The sequence below is a fragment of the Vitis riparia genome, chromosome 3, assembly GCF_004353265.1.
Source record: "Vitis riparia cultivar Riparia Gloire de Montpellier isolate 1030 chromosome 3, EGFV_Vit.rip_1.0, whole genome shotgun sequence".
Lineage (NCBI taxonomy): Eukaryota > Viridiplantae > Streptophyta > Magnoliopsida > Vitales > Vitaceae > Vitis > Vitis riparia.
The window spans coordinates 12065498-12085615 of record NC_048433.1 but is presented as its reverse complement, the minus strand read 5'-3'; the positions used below and the strand labels follow the sequence as shown (position 1 = coordinate 12085615).

The 20118-nt window shown below is 32.9% G+C and overlaps 1 protein-coding gene across 1 annotated transcript; it reads right to left on the bottom strand.

Annotated features, from left to right (window-relative positions):
• Positions 1–1487: 1487 nt before the first annotated feature.
• Positions 1488–18493, bottom strand: LOC117910952 (diacylglycerol kinase 6-like). Its single transcript, XM_034825128.1, has 6 exons — positions 18353–18493; positions 3946–3997; positions 3260–3334; positions 2216–2303; positions 1951–2067; positions 1488–1700 (listed from the first exon to the last, which is right to left on the bottom strand). The coding sequence occupies exons 1-6, from the start codon at positions 18453–18455 to the stop codon at positions 1488–1490; spliced, it is 648 nt and encodes a 215-aa protein (XP_034681019.1). The 5' UTR covers positions 18456–18493.
• Between the last annotated feature and the right edge of the window lie 1625 nt (positions 18494–20118).

The following is a 20118-nucleotide window of genomic DNA, read 5'->3' as shown; positions in this document are numbered from 1 at the left end:
AAGAAAGTCAATTACACTTTCATAACCTATGACATTACACTAAGATGAAAATTGATTAAATCCAATTTAATAAATTTCTCAAGTTTGTGACCTTTATCTATTCAAGTTTGAACTAGGGTCCATAATCTAACATAGTGAAAGCTATTACACTCTTAAGATTATGTCTACCATCCTTGAGTCTCAAATCCTCCTATTATATGATCAAATTGACATAATATATCTCACAAAGAGTATGAGTCAAGCTCTACTAAAGGAATTACTATGGTCCCGAATTTTGGGCTAACAAGTCTTTAAGATAACCTAAGATGACACACTATCTAAAATAAAATCTATGAGATATCATGGTACATGTCTTAAGAATACCTATTGCTACCTACTAATTAATAGTGACCTAATCCATAGGGAATATAAATACCTTAACACTAGCACAGTATTCTGTCATGGTCTAGACACTATATGACATAGTAGCATGATGAAATCATGATCACATGATAGTCAATGTCACAATTCACCATAGATCTTGTCTAATGTGTAATCATACACACTAGTGCACTCAACATGGAAAACCTATCTAATGATAAAGGTAAGTCATCTCTCTTATTAGGAAGTAGTGTGCTATAACCTTAAATGAATTGACCTATGTCCATGAACTAGCTATAAGCCACTCGTCAAAATACAAAGAATTCATAACTTCAATCTTTTGTGCAACTCCTAATACACCCAAGTTATATATATTACAATCATGCAATCCTGAATGATAAAATAAACCATAATGTAAAAGTAAGACGGTAAAGTGAATCTAAAAACTCATAAATATGTCATGTCATACTTTGAAGGACCTTATCTCCACAATTGATAATCTACCAAATTAAATGCATGAAATTCAATAATAAAAACTTGAACTTAGTAACCAAATCTACAATTTTATGTAAGACCTTGTTAAAATGGCTTATGAAAAGTGATTGATATTACAAAAGAATATAAAATCAATGATGTGAAATGGATTTTCAAACTTACTAATTGCTTTGGTTATGTGACAAATGAAATTGAATATAAGAAATCGAAGTCAATGACAAATGGTTATGTGAATAACATCTTGGTTATGTAGAGTTCTCCCATATTCAAGATTTCTTATAGTTTAATTTGTCAATCATATGGTTATGAAGTTGGCCTTTCTATAAATTTGTACAATAGTAGTTTCACCTTGATTATCAGAGTTTCTCTCATTTTGGTAATTGCTTCGATTTTTATGTAATCACTAAAATATCCATCATAAGGTTGTACAATCGAATATCTAAATCAACACCATAACAAAGAAGTTTATAGAAGGAAACCTAAATAGGTTTATAGTTTATAAATTTGTGAAATATGATTTCATCAATATCCTCCATCAAATCGTTTTGCTTGTATATACATACATATAAAGATTTTATCATGTTATCCACATATAAAGGTTTAGTAGGAAATCCTCAATGAAGATTTCAACCCTATTGAGAATATTCAATAGATGTAGGACTTTTAGCTTTGTGTTTGCATTTTGAAGTTGAAGTTGCAAGCATTCTAGTTTTAGATGAATAAGAGATTTCGATCATGTAGTTGTCATCATCAATAGGGGTATGTTGTTTCCATTTCGTCCCATCAAAACTCATGTAAATATGCTTAGCTATCCCTTTGCAAAGCTCAAAGCGAATTTGGTGCACCTGAATTGAGAAGTAAACAAGAAGAACAACAACAAAAAGTAGAAGTTAGTCTATACTTGGACATTTGAAGATGGATTTTATTAACATGTTGGTTTCATCATCACTACCACTATTGTAAATCAAAACTAAAACTTCAAATACTTATCAATATTTAGCATAACATATAGTTGTAACAAAAATTATATGATCAATGTTTAAACATGTTTTAAGCTTGGTTTAATTGAGGAAAATATACATGCATAGAACTAACCTGTGCAATACGAGTCCCATGGCAATTCAAAGGAAGAAACTTTTCCGCATGCCATGAATCTCTAAATCCTATAATCTCAAGAAGTCCATCATCCACAAAAGATGATGTAAAGTTTCTCTACAAATTACAATCCCATTATAATTTTTTAATAAAACTGTTAAACAAAGAAAGATAAAGTTAGCTTGAATGAAACTATATATATATATATATAGAAGTTTCTATTTTTTATCTCTTTTGATGTAAAACAAAACATTCAAAACCTTACCTCTTTTTTTCTCCTAAAATTTGGTTTGCCCCAAGGGTCTAGTCCACCAGGGAAACTAGGCATGTTAAGACAAACAATTGATCTTATGCTACAAATGAAAAAAAAAAAAACAATTAGAAATATTATTAATATTCATTCAAATGAGAACTAAATGCTAACAATAGATCAATTACAAAAGGTAAAAGTTAAAAAAAAAAAAAAAAAAAAAAACCAACAAATAGCCTTGCAAGATATAATATGATTAAATTTTGTATGGTCATGTCAAGGAGAATGACATTTTCAATGAATGTTGTTGTAAAATATATAAACCTGAAAATATATTTCTTTCATGTTAAGGAGGCTATCTAGTATTGATGTATTGAAGAATTAGTATACAACAAAAAGCATTTGAAAATCATTTCATCATTTGCTTTTATTATTGACCATGAAAAATGATCCACAACGAGATCAACTTTGTTGTGTGGATTTTCTTAAGGATGGTCATAATCCATTTTAGTTTTTGAGTTAAAATTTTATTGATGAATTAAACAATTTTAGGTCTTGCTTTTCTATAAATAACTTTGGTCTTCCTTATCCTCACTCAACTTTAGTCTTTTAGCCGATTTTTAATAATTGCTGTCAAATCTTCATTAAGCTCCACTAATTTATCTAATATTCATTAAAATTTACTTATTCTTCAAGCATTTTACATTCTTTAAGCCTAAATTTAAAAGAAGACCAACTCTAGATGAAAAGTTTGACTAATACCCATCCTTAAAGAAAATGTTAAACTCATTCTTTTTCCTTGCAATATCATTTTTTTTTTCTATGTTGTAAGATGTTTCTTCATTTTCATGGTGGAAATAGGGCAGGTTCATGAATACTCATCACATCTACATCATTTATTCTAAGATAATTTTTCAACCTTGTCTTATATCTTAGAGGCACATATGCATGTGACACCAAACAATTAAAAAAAATAAAGATGATGTGACACAAAAATGGAAGTTACAATGTATGTCAACCTCAAGACAAAACTGATAGAAAATAATGTCATTATTTTACCTTCGAGGTAACTTTAACTTCTTCCATTGATGTTGTTGATCCTTGATTTTAACAATTATAGGCAAAGTAATGTTCCTGCATCAATGAAGTTATTCTTCTCATATTTTTTCAAATAATAAAAATAATAATATTAATATAGTAAAGAAAGTCTACACTTTTAAATATGATTATGGGAAAAATACATGATCTACACCATAACCAATTAGAAATGCTTGAACAACCTTAATCAATATTAATAAATCACGTTATGGTTTAAACAAACTTCAAGAAATCAATTGTACCCATTCATCTCAAGCTTCAGTTGAAGTAACAAAATTCAAGGCTGTTACATTATTATATTTTCTCTTAGTAATATATTATAGTGTAAGTCTATATTAATGATAAAATAATTGTTGGCAACACATACAATCACTTGTTCGCATATTTTTAGTTCATTTTTCACTTATTTTAAATTTTCAAATAGCAGTATGGTCCTTACAGAAAATAAAAGCATTCTTACCTTTTACTAACATTCCATCCAAATTAATTAGCAAGTTAATAATATATCCCAAAGTATTCCAAAATAGTAAACATCTACCCCTTGATTATTACACTAAATTGGAAAAGTATTATAGAACATAGAAAATTAATTAAAAATAGTACTATAATAATATCATAATGATAGGAATTGTACATCAAAAAGTTACCTTGGCCATGATTTAAAGTGAGAATCACCAAAACATTCTTGAGCATCCAACCCTAATACAAATATAAGAAAGATATAATGTCATATAGTTAAAGCATAGGGTACAAACAATCATCCTATTCTTATTGCATGTAATCTAATGCACAAGGAGCTAAATATTATCTGTATCCTTGTTGTGCCTAAATCTGTAAACATTCCTAAATTTATTTGGCGTGGAAAATGTTAGAAATATGTGGAGAAAGAAAATAAAGGTAAGCATGATAAATGATTACTTAAATGTAAGCATTCAAGTCATGTAGAAGACTTAATGTGATTTGTTCATTACTAAAATCATATTTTGCACTTGTTTAAAATTGAAGACCAAGTTATATACTATAAATGATAAAAATGTGATGACTAAACAATGTGAAAATCCAAGTAGAATAATCACATAAATTTGACCACCTATATAGAATGAATTTGAAACATCCATATCTTACTTTTTAAGAGTACCATAAAAAAATTTAAAATTTCTTGCCTTTTTTACTAAGACACCAATAAGTTGATTCTAACGTGAAAAAATGAAAACCAAATCAAATCAAGTTTTAACTTATTCTAGATGAGGTCACAAATTATTAGTATATATATGCTTATTTCAACCATTCTAGATTAGATTATGTGTAAGACAAACTCAATACCACAAAAACATCATACTTTTTAGTTGAGAAGCTATTTCACCACAAAATATTCTCAAACAAAATGTCTTACATACTTCATGAGTGTTTTATATATATATATAACACTCATGAAGTATGTAAGACATTTTGTTTGAGAATATTTTGTGGTGAAAGAGCTTCTCAACTAAGGGAAACCTAATTAAAATTCTCTTTTAAGCAACTTAGTCTCTCTCAACAAAAGTATCATATCCAAAATTATCCTTGTTATTGACAACTCCACATTTTGTGTATATGTATACACACATATGTGCATATCTAATTTCTTGTTAGTCTTTATAATTGGTTAAATTTTTCATTCACAATCAAGTATATATCATCCATAGATCTCCTTCCATGTGCATATATAAATTGGCTAACCCTCCTGAGTATAAGCAATGTGTGAGCCTACTATGCAAAATGCTAATAAACTTTCCTTAGAAGCCTCTAATATGTTTGGTATCAATATGGAAGTCATCACTATCTTTATATTAATGGAGGTATCAATATGGAAGCCTCTAAACTTTCCTTACATATTTCTTCATATTGGACTTTAATCATGATGACATATTTACTTGCCTTCTATTAGGATAAATCCCTTAAAAACATGACCTGATGTAATAATAAATAGATTTCAATATTATTTAAAGATGATTTTGGTTTCGCATTCACTATCATTGTACATGAGAATACAAAATGAGACAAACACATGAGATGGCTCAAAGAAAGAAAAAAAAATCTTTCTCTAAGAAAAATAAAAAGTACTTAATAAAATTATCTCAAGGTGAGTGTTTTAACTATAGAGGTAAAGGGCACTTTCATTTAGATTTCCCTATACCTAAAAAGAAAAAGAAAACATTGCAAATGACTTAGAGTGATTTCGAGTCTAATGATAATGAGTCTATAGAATCAACTAAAAGTGAAGATAATTGGTAGGGTCCATTCTTATTATGAAGACAGTAGGTAGCCATTTAATTTGCCATCTTAAGAAACCAAATTTTATTTTGGTTTTTATTTGCTCCATGCTACCACTGCCAAATCCCCATTTTTACACTAATAAAATCTTGCATTTTTTCTTCCAATAAGAGCCTACCTATATTTCAACTAATGGAAGCAATCTTTGGCCTTCATTTATTGCATATAAATAACAAGCTTCTAGTGATCATTTGGTGAGACAAAAAATTCCAACCATTGAGAGTTGTGTAGAAAAGTGAGACAAAGAGAACACTAAGTGATAAAATTTTGAGGATTACGAGCATATCCTGGGGTGTGTTAAACTCAAGTAAGGATAAAACTTGAGTAATATTTTGTCCCAATTTTATCACATAGTGAATTCTTTTCTCATCGTTGCCCAGTGGAGGTTTCCCTCATTATGAGGGTTTTAGCACGTAAATTAGGTGTTCCTTTTTCTTTGTCACTTTTATTTTCTGTGGATTGGCACTGCCACCCATTTACTAATTTAAATTTTTGAAGGTTGACATAGCCACCCAACTGCTTACTTAAATTTCTAAAGGTGGACATAGCCATCCAACTTATTCATTTAATTTCCTATGGATTAGCATTGCCACCTAATTACTAATTGACAATTATGGTGGATTGGCAAAGCCACTCAAATATTACTTGTTGTAATGTTTAATAGGTCACACGCATTCCCAACAACTGGTATTAGAGTGTGATTAGGAAGTTCAAGTTCAGGTAGAATCATGGCCGAAAATTATTTGGGTACCATGATTAAATTTACAACTACAAATTACTCATTTTGGAAATCCATGATGGAGGATTTCCTCAATTGCAAGGATTTATATGATCATATTGAAGGAGATAATGCTAAGGCAAGTGAAATGCCAGACGCAGATAGAAAGAAATTAAAGAAGAAATCATTGGGTTCTATTTTCCAATGGGTGGATATTAGTCTTTACAACCATGTTGCCAAAGAAACGGATCCCCAAACTCTTTGGAAGAATTTGGAGAGCATGTATGAGACAAAAAACGCACAAACAAAAAATTTATTAATGCAAAAGCTGATAAATTTAAAGCTAAAGAAGGGATGATCATTTGTTGAACATTTGAATTATTTTGAAGGTTTGATCACTCAATTACCTATTGCAGGCCTTTCTCTTGATAATGAGACCCAGGCATGCTTGCTACTCAGTTCATTACCCGACAGCTAGAATACTTTGGCGGTACTATGGGAAATTTAGCCCTATAAGGAAAAGTCACATTGGGTATGGTTAGAAATAGCATATTCAATGAGGGAATTCAAAAGAAGGATTTGATGGGCAATGACACACATGCCCTTGTCACGGAGAACAGGGGTAGAAGTATAAGCAAAGGACGTTATGGGCAAACAAATTAAGAGGTAGATCAAAGTCTAAAGAGAAGATAAAATGTTATCATTGTGGTAAAATAGGCTACATGAAAAGGAACTGTAAATTTCTAAAACAGGGAATAGACAAGAACTAGAAGCGGGTAGACGATAGGAATACCACTACTACCACCTCTACCAGTGACAACAAGGTGACCTCACTCTACAACCAAGAAGATTGTTTTCATGTAGCAGATCAAGATGACGAGTGGATAGTGGCTCAACAGCATCATACCACTATATTAAAAATAGAATATTTTTCCATATACAAAGTGAGAGACTTTGATGTTGTGAAAATGAGAAACACAAGTGTTTCTCAGATTGTGGAGATTGGTGACATCTGCACACAAACAAGTACGAGGTACACATTAACATTAAAAAATGTGTGACACTTTCTATGTCTACGTTTGAACCTAATTTCTATATGTATGCTAGACAAGGATGGATATAGCCACTTTATTGGTAACAACAATTGGAAACTCACCAAAGAATCTTTGGTGGTGGTGTGAGGTAAATTATGTTGCTTATTGTACAAAACACACGTGAAAGTGTGTGAAAGTCAACTAAATGTAGTTGAAGATGATGCTTCTCCATATTTATGGCACAAACAGCTGGTGCTTATGAGTGAGAAAGGGTTACAACTTTTGGCCAAATAGTCCCTCATTCCTATGGTCAAAGGCAATCAAACCCCTATAACTATTGTATATTTGGAAAGCATCACAGAGTTTCATTCCAAAAGAATTCCAATCAAAAATTGGAGAAATTGGAATTAATGTATTCTAATGTTTGTGAATCCATGGAAATAGACTCGTTGGGCGGTAAAAAATACTTTGTTAGTTTTATTGATGACGCTTCATGGAAAACTTGGGTATACCTGAAGTGTACAAAACAAAATCAGGTATTCCAGTATTTTCAACAATTTCATGCCATGGTAGAGAGAGACGAGAAATCCACTAAAGCTTCTTCGAATAGATAATGGTGGATAGTACATCTTTAAAGATATTGCTCAAAGCATGGAATCAGGCATGAGGAGATGGTTCTTGGTATGCCACTGTTGGACAAAAACAAGACAAAACAATAGCAAGAAAAAAAATAGAGCTCTTTAACTCTAAAAAGCAGAGCTTCACCAGACCAAAGAAAATGCTTCTGGATATTTTATTGCAGTCTTCATTCCACTACAGCAAACATGTCTATTTATAAAAAAACAAAGAGGACACAATCTGCCCCACTACACCACTAACACTTGACCCACTACACCCACTAACTCGATTTTAGCAACAAGCTCCTTATTTGACTAACTCAACCATAAGAATAGGAATATGCCAACAGCCACTTTGAATCAATCTTCAACACTCCCCCTTGATTCAAAGTTGCAAACTCCAAGCTTGCTTCTGAAGTAGACATGCTTGTCTCTAGATAAAGCTTTTGTCAGCACATTCGCTACCTACTCATTGGTGTTACAATACTACAAAACAACTTTACCTTCAACCACAAGATCTCTTATGAAATGAACCTGAATATCAACATGTTTTGTCCTTCCATGGTAGGCTGGATTCTTGGTCATTGCTATGGCAGCTTTGTTGTCACAGTAAATCACAGTTGGCTCCTCATGTTCTTGATTAATATCAGCAAGAATTCGCCTCAACCACACTGCCTGGCATGCGGATGAGGTTGCAGCTGTATACTCAGCTTCAGAAGAGGACAAGGCTGTCACTGCTTGCTTCTTTGAACTCCAACAGACTGCACCTGACCCAAGAGAAAACATATAGCCTAAAGTGCTTTTTATATCCTCTAAGCACCCTGCCCAATCACTATCAGTGTAGCCAACCAATTTGAACTCTTGAACATGACCATACCATATCCCAAAATCATATGTTCCAGCAATGTATCGCAACAATCTCTTTGCAGCTCCAAGATGTTGCTTCGAAGGACAATGCATAAATCTGGAGATCACCCCAACTGCAAAAGCTATATCTGGCCGTGTATGTGTCAGATAAATGAGGCCTTCAACCAGACTTCTAAACCTCCTAGCATCAGCTCTTTCAATGCCATCTTCAGCCTGCAACTTCTCATTTGAATTCATAGGAGTAGCTGCTACTTTGCAATTTAACATATTGAACTTCTTAAGCAAATCAACAGCATACTTTCTTTGTGAAACAAAGACTCCATCCTCTACTTGTTTTACCTCTAAACCAAGAAAGAAATGCAACAGCCCTAGGTCTGACATCTCAAACTTCTTCTTCATACAGGCTTTAAACTCATTAATAAGAGAAGATGATGAACCCATATAGATCATGTCATCTACATAAAGACAAATAATAAGAAGATCATTTTTACCTTGCCTTTTCAGGTAAAGATTTGGCTCACTCTTGCTCCTTTCAAAGCCATTCTCAACAAAGTAAGAATCTATCTTACTGTACCATGCCCGTGGGGCTTGTTTCAACCCATAAAGGGCCTTCTTTAGTCTATACACGTGCTCTTCTTTACCAGGAACTATGAAGCCTTCAGGCTGAGATACATACACCTCCTCTACTAGCTCTCCATTAAGAAAAGCAGACTTGACATCAAACTGATAAACACACCAATTCATATGAGCAGCTAAGGCTAATAAGGTCCTTACTGTTTCAAACCGTGCAACTAGTGAGAAGGTGTCATCATAATCAACTCCATGTTGTTGTGCATAGCCCTTTGCCACTAACCATGCCTTGTGTTTTTGTATACTACCATCTGCTAAGTACTTGGTTCTGAAAACCCATTTAACACCTATCACATTCTTGTCTTCAGGAAGCTCCACCAGTTCCCAAGTCTCATTCTTCTCAATGGCAACTATCTCTTCTTTCATAGCACTACACCATTCTTCCTTCTCCACTGCTTCTTCAAAGGTTGTTGGATCAGCTACAAACAAGACTTGTGTAGTCTCATAGATGTCCCTTAAAGATCTGAATTTCCTTGGAGGGGTTTCCTCTGAAGATTGTGAAGAACTGCTGCTACTCAAATTTGGGGAACTAGGTGAATGAGAGGGAGTTGGACTTGCTGGAATCTGAACAGAAGGCTGCTGATCTTCACTCTGTGCCATTTCACTTTCACTTGAAATCTCCACAAGAGCACCATCTTCACTTACACGCCAAGTCCAGCTAACTTTTTCATCAAACACCACATTCCTGCTAACAATTATCTTACCACTAACAGGGTTATATAGCTTATATCCTTTTGATTGAGAGCAATAACCAATAAAGATGCACTTTATTGATTTTTCATCAAGCTTACTACGGTTATGTGAGTCAATCAACATATAGGCAACACTACCAAAAACCTTTAAATGGCTTACCCAAGGTTTCCTCCCATACCAAGCTTCATATGGAGTTCTATTCAACACTGCCTTGGTTGGAGAAATATTCAGCAAGTATACAGCTGTAGCAACTCCTTCTGCCCAAAAATGGTTTGAAAGGTTCTTGGCCTTCATCATGCTTCTAGCCATCTCAACCACCGTTCTATTCTTCCTCTCAGCCACACCGTTTTGCTCTGGTGAATAAGAAGTAGTCAGCTCTCTATGCAAGCCTTCCTCTTCACAAAACACTTTAAAATCATTTGATAAGAACTCTCCACCTCTGTCAGTCCGCAGCACCTTAATACACTTGCCACTCTGCTTCTCTACAAATGCTTTGAACTTCTTGAAGGTCTCAAAAGTCTCTGCCTTTGATTGAAGAAAATACACCCAACTCATCCTGCTATGATCATCTGTAAACAACAAAAAATATCTACTACCACCAAATGAAGCAGTTTGCATAGGACCACATAGATCAGCATGTATAATCTCAAGGCAACTAGATGCCCTCCTAGACCTTTCCTTAGGGAATGGTTTCTTGCTTTGTTTCCCATAAATACAGCCCTCACACACATTCACCGAGTCAATTTTAGGTAGTCCAAACACCATTTCCTTTTTACTTAGTAACTTCAACCCTTTGACATTTAGATGACCATACCTTAAGTGCCACAGATTAGACTCACTAGTCTCTTTAACAACAAGAGCATGCTTTTCTATACTTGACACTTCAAGAGGAAACAACTTGTTTGCGGCCATACGAACATCAACTATTATTTGATCAGACTTTTTATCTTTGATCACACAAGTAGCACCATCAAACAAAATGGAGTATCCACTAACCATAAGTTGCCCCACACTTAACAAGTTTTGAGTCAAACTAGGAATAAAGTACACATTGTAAAGGAGCTTTACATTACCATGACCATTGTTCACTGCCACGGTCCCCTTGCCTTCCACTTGCACTTATTTGTCATCACCAAGTTTCACCTTCAACTTGTGTGATTCATCCAGCTCATTAAAGAGTGACTTTATCCCTGTCATGTGGTTAGAACATCCACTATCCAAAAACCAAATATTGTTGGAAGATACTACCTCTTCATTATAGGCCATGAACAACTTGACTTGGTCTTCCTCTTGCTCGACATAGTTAGCTTGTTTTTCTTGCCTTTCTTTCTTCCAACATTCAGCTTGACCATGTCCAAACCGCTTGCAGTAGTAGCACTGGATATTACTCTTGTTTCTGCTCTTCTCAGTAGACTGCCTTTGGTCACCTTGTGCATCACCTCGGCCTCTGCCACGACCACCTCTTCCATGAGCACCTCCTCTACCACGTCCTCTACCAGTAGCTTCTCTGCCTCCATTCTTTTGGTCTGATGTCTCCCCCTTCGTGTAAAATGTCTTTTCTTCATTCTTCTCCTCTGTTCTGGACAGCCTCACTTCATGAGATTGCAAGGATCCCATGAGCTCATCAAATGAATAGGTTGACAGATCCTTAGACTCCTCAATGGCTGCAACTACATGATCAAACTTAGGCGTTAAACTCCTTAACACCTTTGCTACGACAGTTTGATCAAGAATATCTTCACCATATGACCTCATTTGATTAACTATAGCAGCAACTCTTGACAAAAAATCTTGCACTGACTCTCCATTTTTCATGTGCAAGGTTTCAAAGTCACGGCGCAAGGACTGGAGCTTCACCGTGATCACTTTAGAGGAACCCTGAAATGCAGTTTTCAAGGTTGTCCACGCCTCTTTTGCTGTGGTTGCTGATGCAATCTTTGAGAAGATTGATTCATGTACAGCCTGTTGAATAAAGAACAATGCCTTGGAGTCCTTCTTCGTATTTTCTTTCCACCTAGCTTCTTCGTCCGGATAAGGATAGCCATTTTCAACCAAGTCCCACAGATCTTGAGACTTGAATAAAGTCTTCATTTTGATGCTCCAAAACTCATAGCACTCACCTTTGAAAATGGGAATTGCTAGTTGAGACACACTCACCATACTGCCGTTGGTTGTTGCCATTTTTCGCCCAGTTCAGAAGGAACCTGGCGACTCTGATACCAAAATTGTTGGACAAAAACAAGACAAAATAATAGCAAGAAAAAAATAGAGCTCTTTAACTCTAAAAAGCAGAGCTTCACCAGACCAAAGAAAATGCTTCTGGATATTTTATTGCAGTCTTCATTCCACTACAGCAAACATGTCTATTTATAAAAAAAAAACAAAGAGGACACAATCTGCCCCACTACACCACTAACACTTGACCCACTACACCCACTAACTCGATTTTAGCAACAAGTTCCTTATTTGACTAACTCAACCATAAGAATAGGAATATGCCAACAGCCACTTTGAATCAGTCTTCAACAGCCACAGCACAGCAGCGCTGTTGAACGGATGAATCGAACTATTATGGAAAAAGTCTAGTGCATTTTGAAAATAGCTAAACTTCCTAAGTTATTTTTGGGTGAAGCTATCAACACCGCTATTTACCTAATTAATATATCACCATCAGCTCCTTTGGACTTTGATATTCCTGAGAGAGTTTGGACTGGAAATGATGTTTCATACTCTCACTTGAAGGTGTTTGGATGCAAAGCATTTTTACATGTACCCAGGGAGAAAAGATCAAAGCTTGATGATAAAACAATTCCTTGTATTTTCGTTGGATATAGGGATGAGAAATTCAAATGCAAGCTATGGGATTTAGAAAAGTAAAAGATAGTCAGAAGTAAGGACATCGTGTTTCAAAAACACGAGACCATTGAAGATATGGAGAAAAACGTGGGTAGTGCAAAACTCACATATGAAGGTGTTGCAAATTTAACACCAAGGCAGACTTCATTAGAGGGTACTACAAATGAAACAAATATGTAAGGATTAGAACAAGGAACAAAAATGGAAAAACCAACCATTGGGGATGAGAAAAATGTAGACGACAATAATACAAGAGGTGCTAACCAGAGGAGCAAACCCTTCCACCAGAAAAAGAACCTCAATTAAGATAAACTACTAAAGAACTTCAATCATCTACAAGGTATCCCAATTCTAAGTATATTTTAATTACTGATGAGGGAGAACCTGAAAGCTTCTAGGAAGTGCAATCTCACAAAGACAAAGACTATTGGATAAAATTCATGCAAGAAAAGATGAATTCCTTGTGGAAGAACCATGCATACAAGTTTATAGAACTACCAAATGGGAGGAAAGCACTCAAGAACAAATAGGTGTTCAAACCAAAGAAAGACAATGAGAAGTTGTTAAAGTACAAGGCTCGATTAGTGATAAAAGGATTCGGTCAAAAGCAAGGTATTATTTTTGATGAAATATTTTCATCTGTTGTGAAAATGTGTTCAATTTGAGTTATACTGGGATTAGCAGCAAGTATGAATCTCCAATTGGAGTAACTCGACATAAATACTGCATTTTTGCATGGTGATCTTGATGAAGAGATCTTTATGGAGCAACCAGAAAGCTTCAAGGTTAAAAGGCAGGAGAACATGGTTTATAAGTTAAAGAAAAGCCTATGTGGATTAAAACAAGCACCATAAAAATGGTACAATAAATTTGATTCTTTCATGATGAGTCAAGAGTACAAGAGAATAGTTGCAAATCCATGTGTATATGTTCGGAGATTCCTTGACGATAAATTCATCATTCTCTTATCATAAGTTGATGATATGATGATTGTAGGACAAGTTGCAGGTATGATTTGGAAACTAAAAAGGGAATTATCAAAGACAATTGACATGAAGGATTTGGGTATTGCAAAGCATATATTGGGGAAGGAGATCCTACGAGATATAAATTGACAATTTTCTTCCATTTCTTATTAATTATGATGAACTTATCTTTATAGGTCTTAACAACTAAAAAAACTTTGAGGTACCATAGGATTGAGTTTAGGAAGGTAAAAAGTCATCAAATTTGAGGAAATGATGTATTTTTGGTAGGGTAAAGTTTTTTTAAATGGTAATTATATGCAAAAGTGTTGAAAAGGCAATTGAAAATAGCTTGAAACTTGTGAAATTGGATAATGTACTTAGTAGAAGTTCAAATAGATATTAGGGGCATTCAAATAGTTTGTTATTTTTTAAAGTTTCAAATTACATTTTGAATTACAAAAGCCTTGATTTTAAAGAGATATAAAAATTGGAAACTCTTCATATTTAGGGTTTAGGTTTCTTGAGTATAGATTTGTTTCTTTCAACTTTCCTAAGAACATTCATATTATAATGAATTGCATAATATTTATGAAAAAAAAAAGTACAAGCAAGCTAAACCATACCTATTATAAGATAGTTCCAAAATCTCCCTCAAAGATCTTTGTCACCTTCCTGGTAAGATATCATCATAAGAAGTACAAATTAATAAGTTAAAAAGTCTTATCCACTTCAAGCATTAATTCAAATAATGAATTATTCATTAATTAATTAATTCTTCTAAATTTAATATTGTCTTAGAAGAAATTAAATCTTATGGATGTTTTAGGAGAGTTGCTCACTTAGCAAAGCCAAATGATTATAGGTTGGAGTCCCACCAGGAAAAAATAGAAAAAGGAAAAAAAAAAAAGTTTACCAATAAAAGAAAATGCTACCATGTAGCTAGTAAAGAAAATGTGAACTACACATTTTTTTACTTAACTAATATGATATAGATCACAATCTCTCTCCCATATACATAATTTGTAATATCTAAACTTATTTAATTAAAAGAGGTGGAGCAAGTTTAAACCCTCATAAGTCAACTGAAAATGATGCCCAATCAACTATTTATACTAATGTGACTACTATAAAAATAGGAGTACACATGTATGATATGTAGATATATTTTGAAGCACAATGGTAGATAGCAAAAAGTAGGAGAAAGTGTCTTCACCCATTGAAATATATGTTCCACCTTTATGGGTGTTTGCTCAAAATAATGCTCGATAAACTATTTGTACTTATATGATTACTATGAAAATAAGAGTATGTACCTATGACACGCAAATATATTTTATAGTAAAAGTACCATAGGAAATAGTAGAGAGTAGCATAAATGTCTTCACTCACTAAATCTGTGTTTCATCTACTAAAATAAATTTTCTTTAACCTTAAAGTAGTATTTTAGAGAAGTTCATAAAACCTTATCAATTGTTGAGGTAAGCTAAACAAGTTGAATGGAAAATATAAGATAGTTTTGTTGTGCACCAGAGTGTAGCGAAGAAGAACCTTTGTAGAAGCAACTTGGTTAGATCATGCCTAATTATTGGCATGACAATTTGGTCTTTAAAGAATTTCTATATATAGCTCCAATATATTGATTAACTATGTCAGCATTTCATCACTACTAACTATGGTTTTATTTTGCGCACCTTATAGATTCTAGGATATGCCTCCACTCTTAAATGGCCCACTTCTCTAAAGGTGTGATATTTTAATGTAATTTTGTTATGCACTACTACCTTTTCCCAATCTACTTATGTAGGAATTTTCATGTCTATAACCCTAAAGACTAACCAATTAATATTTAGGCAAACTTAAATTATGTTAGAATTAATTCCCTCTAAAGTATGCATGAAAAACTACATGAAAGTCATAGTGAGTACTAGAGTTTGAAGTATATCAATCAATTCATTAACCAATCATTATTGTCTTCTTGCTTGAATTAGTATCTAATCCCTATATAATCTCATAATTGATCAACAAATGTACCAATAAAATTGCAATCCACAAATAAAGTCCACATTTGATGTTAATTTCACTTATTCCATTATCAAGCTACTCATGATAAGCATGGATAATGTTATAGTGTCCCTAATATATTTGCTATAAAAAAAAAGTCAATTTTTTGATCCAATTTACTAGTTTAATGGAATTACTTTTAAAAAAAATGTCAATAATAGTAATTATAATATATCTATCCATAGCATAGGCTATTGGAATTAAATGTGATTGTTTAGCCATAATAGATTTAATGTATTTTATTAATAATGGAGTCAAATTTAAAACTTGTGTTGTAATATTAGAAAGTTAAATGCTATCAAACACTTAGGAATATTTAGTTATGAAAGACCATAGACTTTGTCTAATAGGCACATCATAGAATTTAAGAAATTTGATTCTACACACACACACACACACACACACACACACATATATATATATATATGAATAAAAGGCAAAGATGTTGCATAGGTATTTTTCCATTTGAAGTCTCAACTAAAGAAAAAAAAATTCAAGAACTGAATAAACAAAATGAAGGCTTTACTTGGTTCTTAAAATCAAGGATCAAAATTCAGGAATTAATGAAATATTAATGGTTGGATTTTTTCTTTTAGAAGGAAGATAATATTGACAGTAATAAAAAAAAAATCTCAATAGGAAGGAAATTAATTAAGACTCAAAAAAATATTTAAAAAATTCCAAGAAATCATCAAAAAAGTAATAATAACATATAAAATTATTTTATTGAAAATATAATATATGTATGATAAAATTGGTAATATATATTTTGTGTTTATTTTGTATTTAAGTTTTTATATTTTCAATAATCACTCAAATGAGAAATATCATTGATATATCACAAATAGATATTATATATTAAGTCATAAATATTATAACAAGGGCAAAGTTGCCCCACCAGTAAGATGCTTCCATACAAGAGGGATTTTTATATTTTAGGGGCACTATTGATGTTGTGACACGTAAAAAAAATACCAATGGCTAAAAACTTTTTTTAGCCATTGATCGACAATTAATCCAAAAACTTGTGACAATAAATGACAATAATTTTTTACAATAAATGATAAAACTTAATCCTTACTCAAGAAATATGTGAGGCCATGAAGGATGCATTGGAGATAATGGAAACCTCTTTAAAAAAGTTAAAAGGTTAAGAAAAGTTTTAGCTTTATACTTTTTGAGGAGAATTTTGAAGTTTTACATATGAAGAAATCTAAGTCAATTTCCAATTACTTTTTCAAGACTATTAGTAATTTTGGATCAATTAAAAGAAATATTGAAAGTTTGAATGGTATTCAAGTGATTGAAAAGATCCTTTCATCTTTTAATCCAAGAAGTTATTATGTTGTTATCATTATTCAGAAGTCCAAAAATCATGATCCCATGACCATTGATTAACTCATAGGATCTTTACAAGTCCATGAATAATATTAAAATGAAAGAAGAAAGAAAATTGGAGCAACTCCTTCAAATCAATTTACTTTATGGTAATGAAATAAGTCAAAGTAATCTTGATGGTAGACATGGAAAATGTGGAACACATAATTACAATTCATTCAACAATGAAAAAAGTCAATATTGTAATTCTATAGAAGGACAGAATATGGAGCAATGGAAAATGAAATGAGAGGGCAAAGTATGAAAAATATTAAATTTAATGTCACAATAGATAATATTTCTCTATTTTTCTTTATTTTTGTGGATTATTCAAATCCTATTTGTTGATAACAATAAAAGAATAGATAAAAAGAATTAGATTAATTATTTGGATTTTTTGTTACCTCGAAATGTTCTTGTAAGTTTGATAGCATTGTCTCATTTCATTTGAACTTTTCAAAGCAAATGATAGAGATATGTGATTAGAACTCAAACTCAACACTCTAATGGCTCTAAAAGGCTTATTTTAGTATGGTTGAGGAACTTATAATTGATCCACTACTTACTTTTGTTTTTAATACCTTAGTCTTTTATATTTGATGTTTTTGTGAGAATTATGTAGGTCTTCAAGGTATTTTAAAGTGTGTTAGAATTTTTTAGGAGGACTTGAATGAAGCTTAAAGAGTCAGAAAACTTAAGAATTGGAGAAGAGCTATCTAAAGTAGTTGACACATCTAAGAGGCGCGTCAAACTGAGGCCACACACCTCTCAAATATGTTAGGTAAATTGTTCATCACTTAGATGACTCAAGTTTCACATCTCCAAGCTCATTTAAATTATGCACTACCTCCAACTCACTTAACTTATGCACCCCAACTCACTTAAATTATGCACCACTTTCCTCCAACTAAGTATCTCACCTTCATTAAAACCAACCTTGCATCCTTCTTCACACTTGGAACTCCTCCAACTACCACCTTTGCACTCCATCTTCTCCAACATCCTATGCATGCTTCTAGTCATCTTCACCAATTGGCGCACCTTGAAGAACAATGATGGCGCACTTTAGGGATATTCACTAGACAAGATGGAAGAATTTTTACTACCATTGTATGCACCCTAAAGAATACACAAGAGCATAGCATGCAACTTTGAAAAGGGTGAGAACTAAGTCTCAAGCACAAGGTAGAGAAGAAAGCGAGCTGCAGATGAATGACCAAGCCAATCTATGAAAGCCAAGGTGGTTGAACCAGTCACCATGCTAGTCGTAATATCATAACAACCCAACATAGTGTTCAATTAGAGGAACATCTAAGTAGAAAAGACTTACAAAATTATTATATATATATATATATATATATATATATATATATATATATATATATATATATATATATATATATATATCTTAACCTCATTTCCAACTCTTATTGCATAAATCATGGTCCAATATTAACATATAATGAGAATCTCAAGGTACTTGGAGAAACAAAAAAAAAAAAAAGTATTCCCATTGAGAATTTTTCCTTAAATCATTCTCACACACTACTTACTACATCCGTTAGTGTTAAAATACTAGAGTTCCCAAGGAAGGGAAGTTGGGGCAAATTGAGGAAAAGAATGATATATTGCATAAAGGAAACGAAGATTAATAAAAAGATCTAATGCCACTTGCATCCCGTATGAGGTTTTAGCAAAGCAAAAAACTTGAGAAATCCATTTCCACCACTTGAAGCTTAGTTGTAGGTTCTCAGGGGTGCTTTATCACTCAATTCCTTAGACAGACTAGTATGGGATTCATAGGCTAAGTAACAAGGATATGAGAATGTTTGTATTCCTTTATTTTGAAAAAAATGTTGGAACATTAAAGCAATGAGTTAAATCTAGAAGAATGAAGTTTGCCCACAATCCAACCTAAGGAACTCAGTATAACTAAGAGTAAAGGATGCCTATACAGTTCTTGCTTTTCATTTAATTTTCATCATACTTAGCTAGTTTTACACTTCAAAGGGTAAGTAAAGCCAAGATTTTTCCATATCCCAGTTCAAATCTCTAGTGATTTGATTTGTGTAAGACTCAAGTAAAGCTAGCCTTTTGTAGTGGTTATATTGACCAAAAGGAGTAACCATGCAAAACAAGTGTATGTTGTCATGGTTGTGAGGGTTGCAAGTTAACAAACCTTAGGAGAATGCCTAAGGGATCATAGTATTGATTTCCTTGAGTAGAGCACAAACCTACTAAGTTGAAATGAAACCCAACAAAAGCATCTAGTTGCAAGGACCTAAACAAGAGCAACTACAGTGAGTTAAGCCTTTTTAAGATGGTTCCCATTCCTCTTAAGTATATACTTTTTGGTATAAACCCTTGGCTTAGACTTAGAGTCACAAACACTAATCTAACGCCTTGTAAGAGAATTATAGATAGAAATGGTGATTTCAATGGATCTTCACTCTTAAAGTCTGTTTTCTATTAGTTTTTTGTTTTTAAATTTCATGTTTTATCCCATGACTTCAAGAGAAGCAATTCTATTTGAGCTCCTAAACTACATTCATACCTCTTGCTCTTTATCTTTGCTATCAATAATTGGGACCAAATGGAACGTGAATTCCTCAATCGTTTCTATAGAACTCGACAAACTATAAGCATGATGGAGCTTACTAACACTAAGCAATGGAGATATGCATAC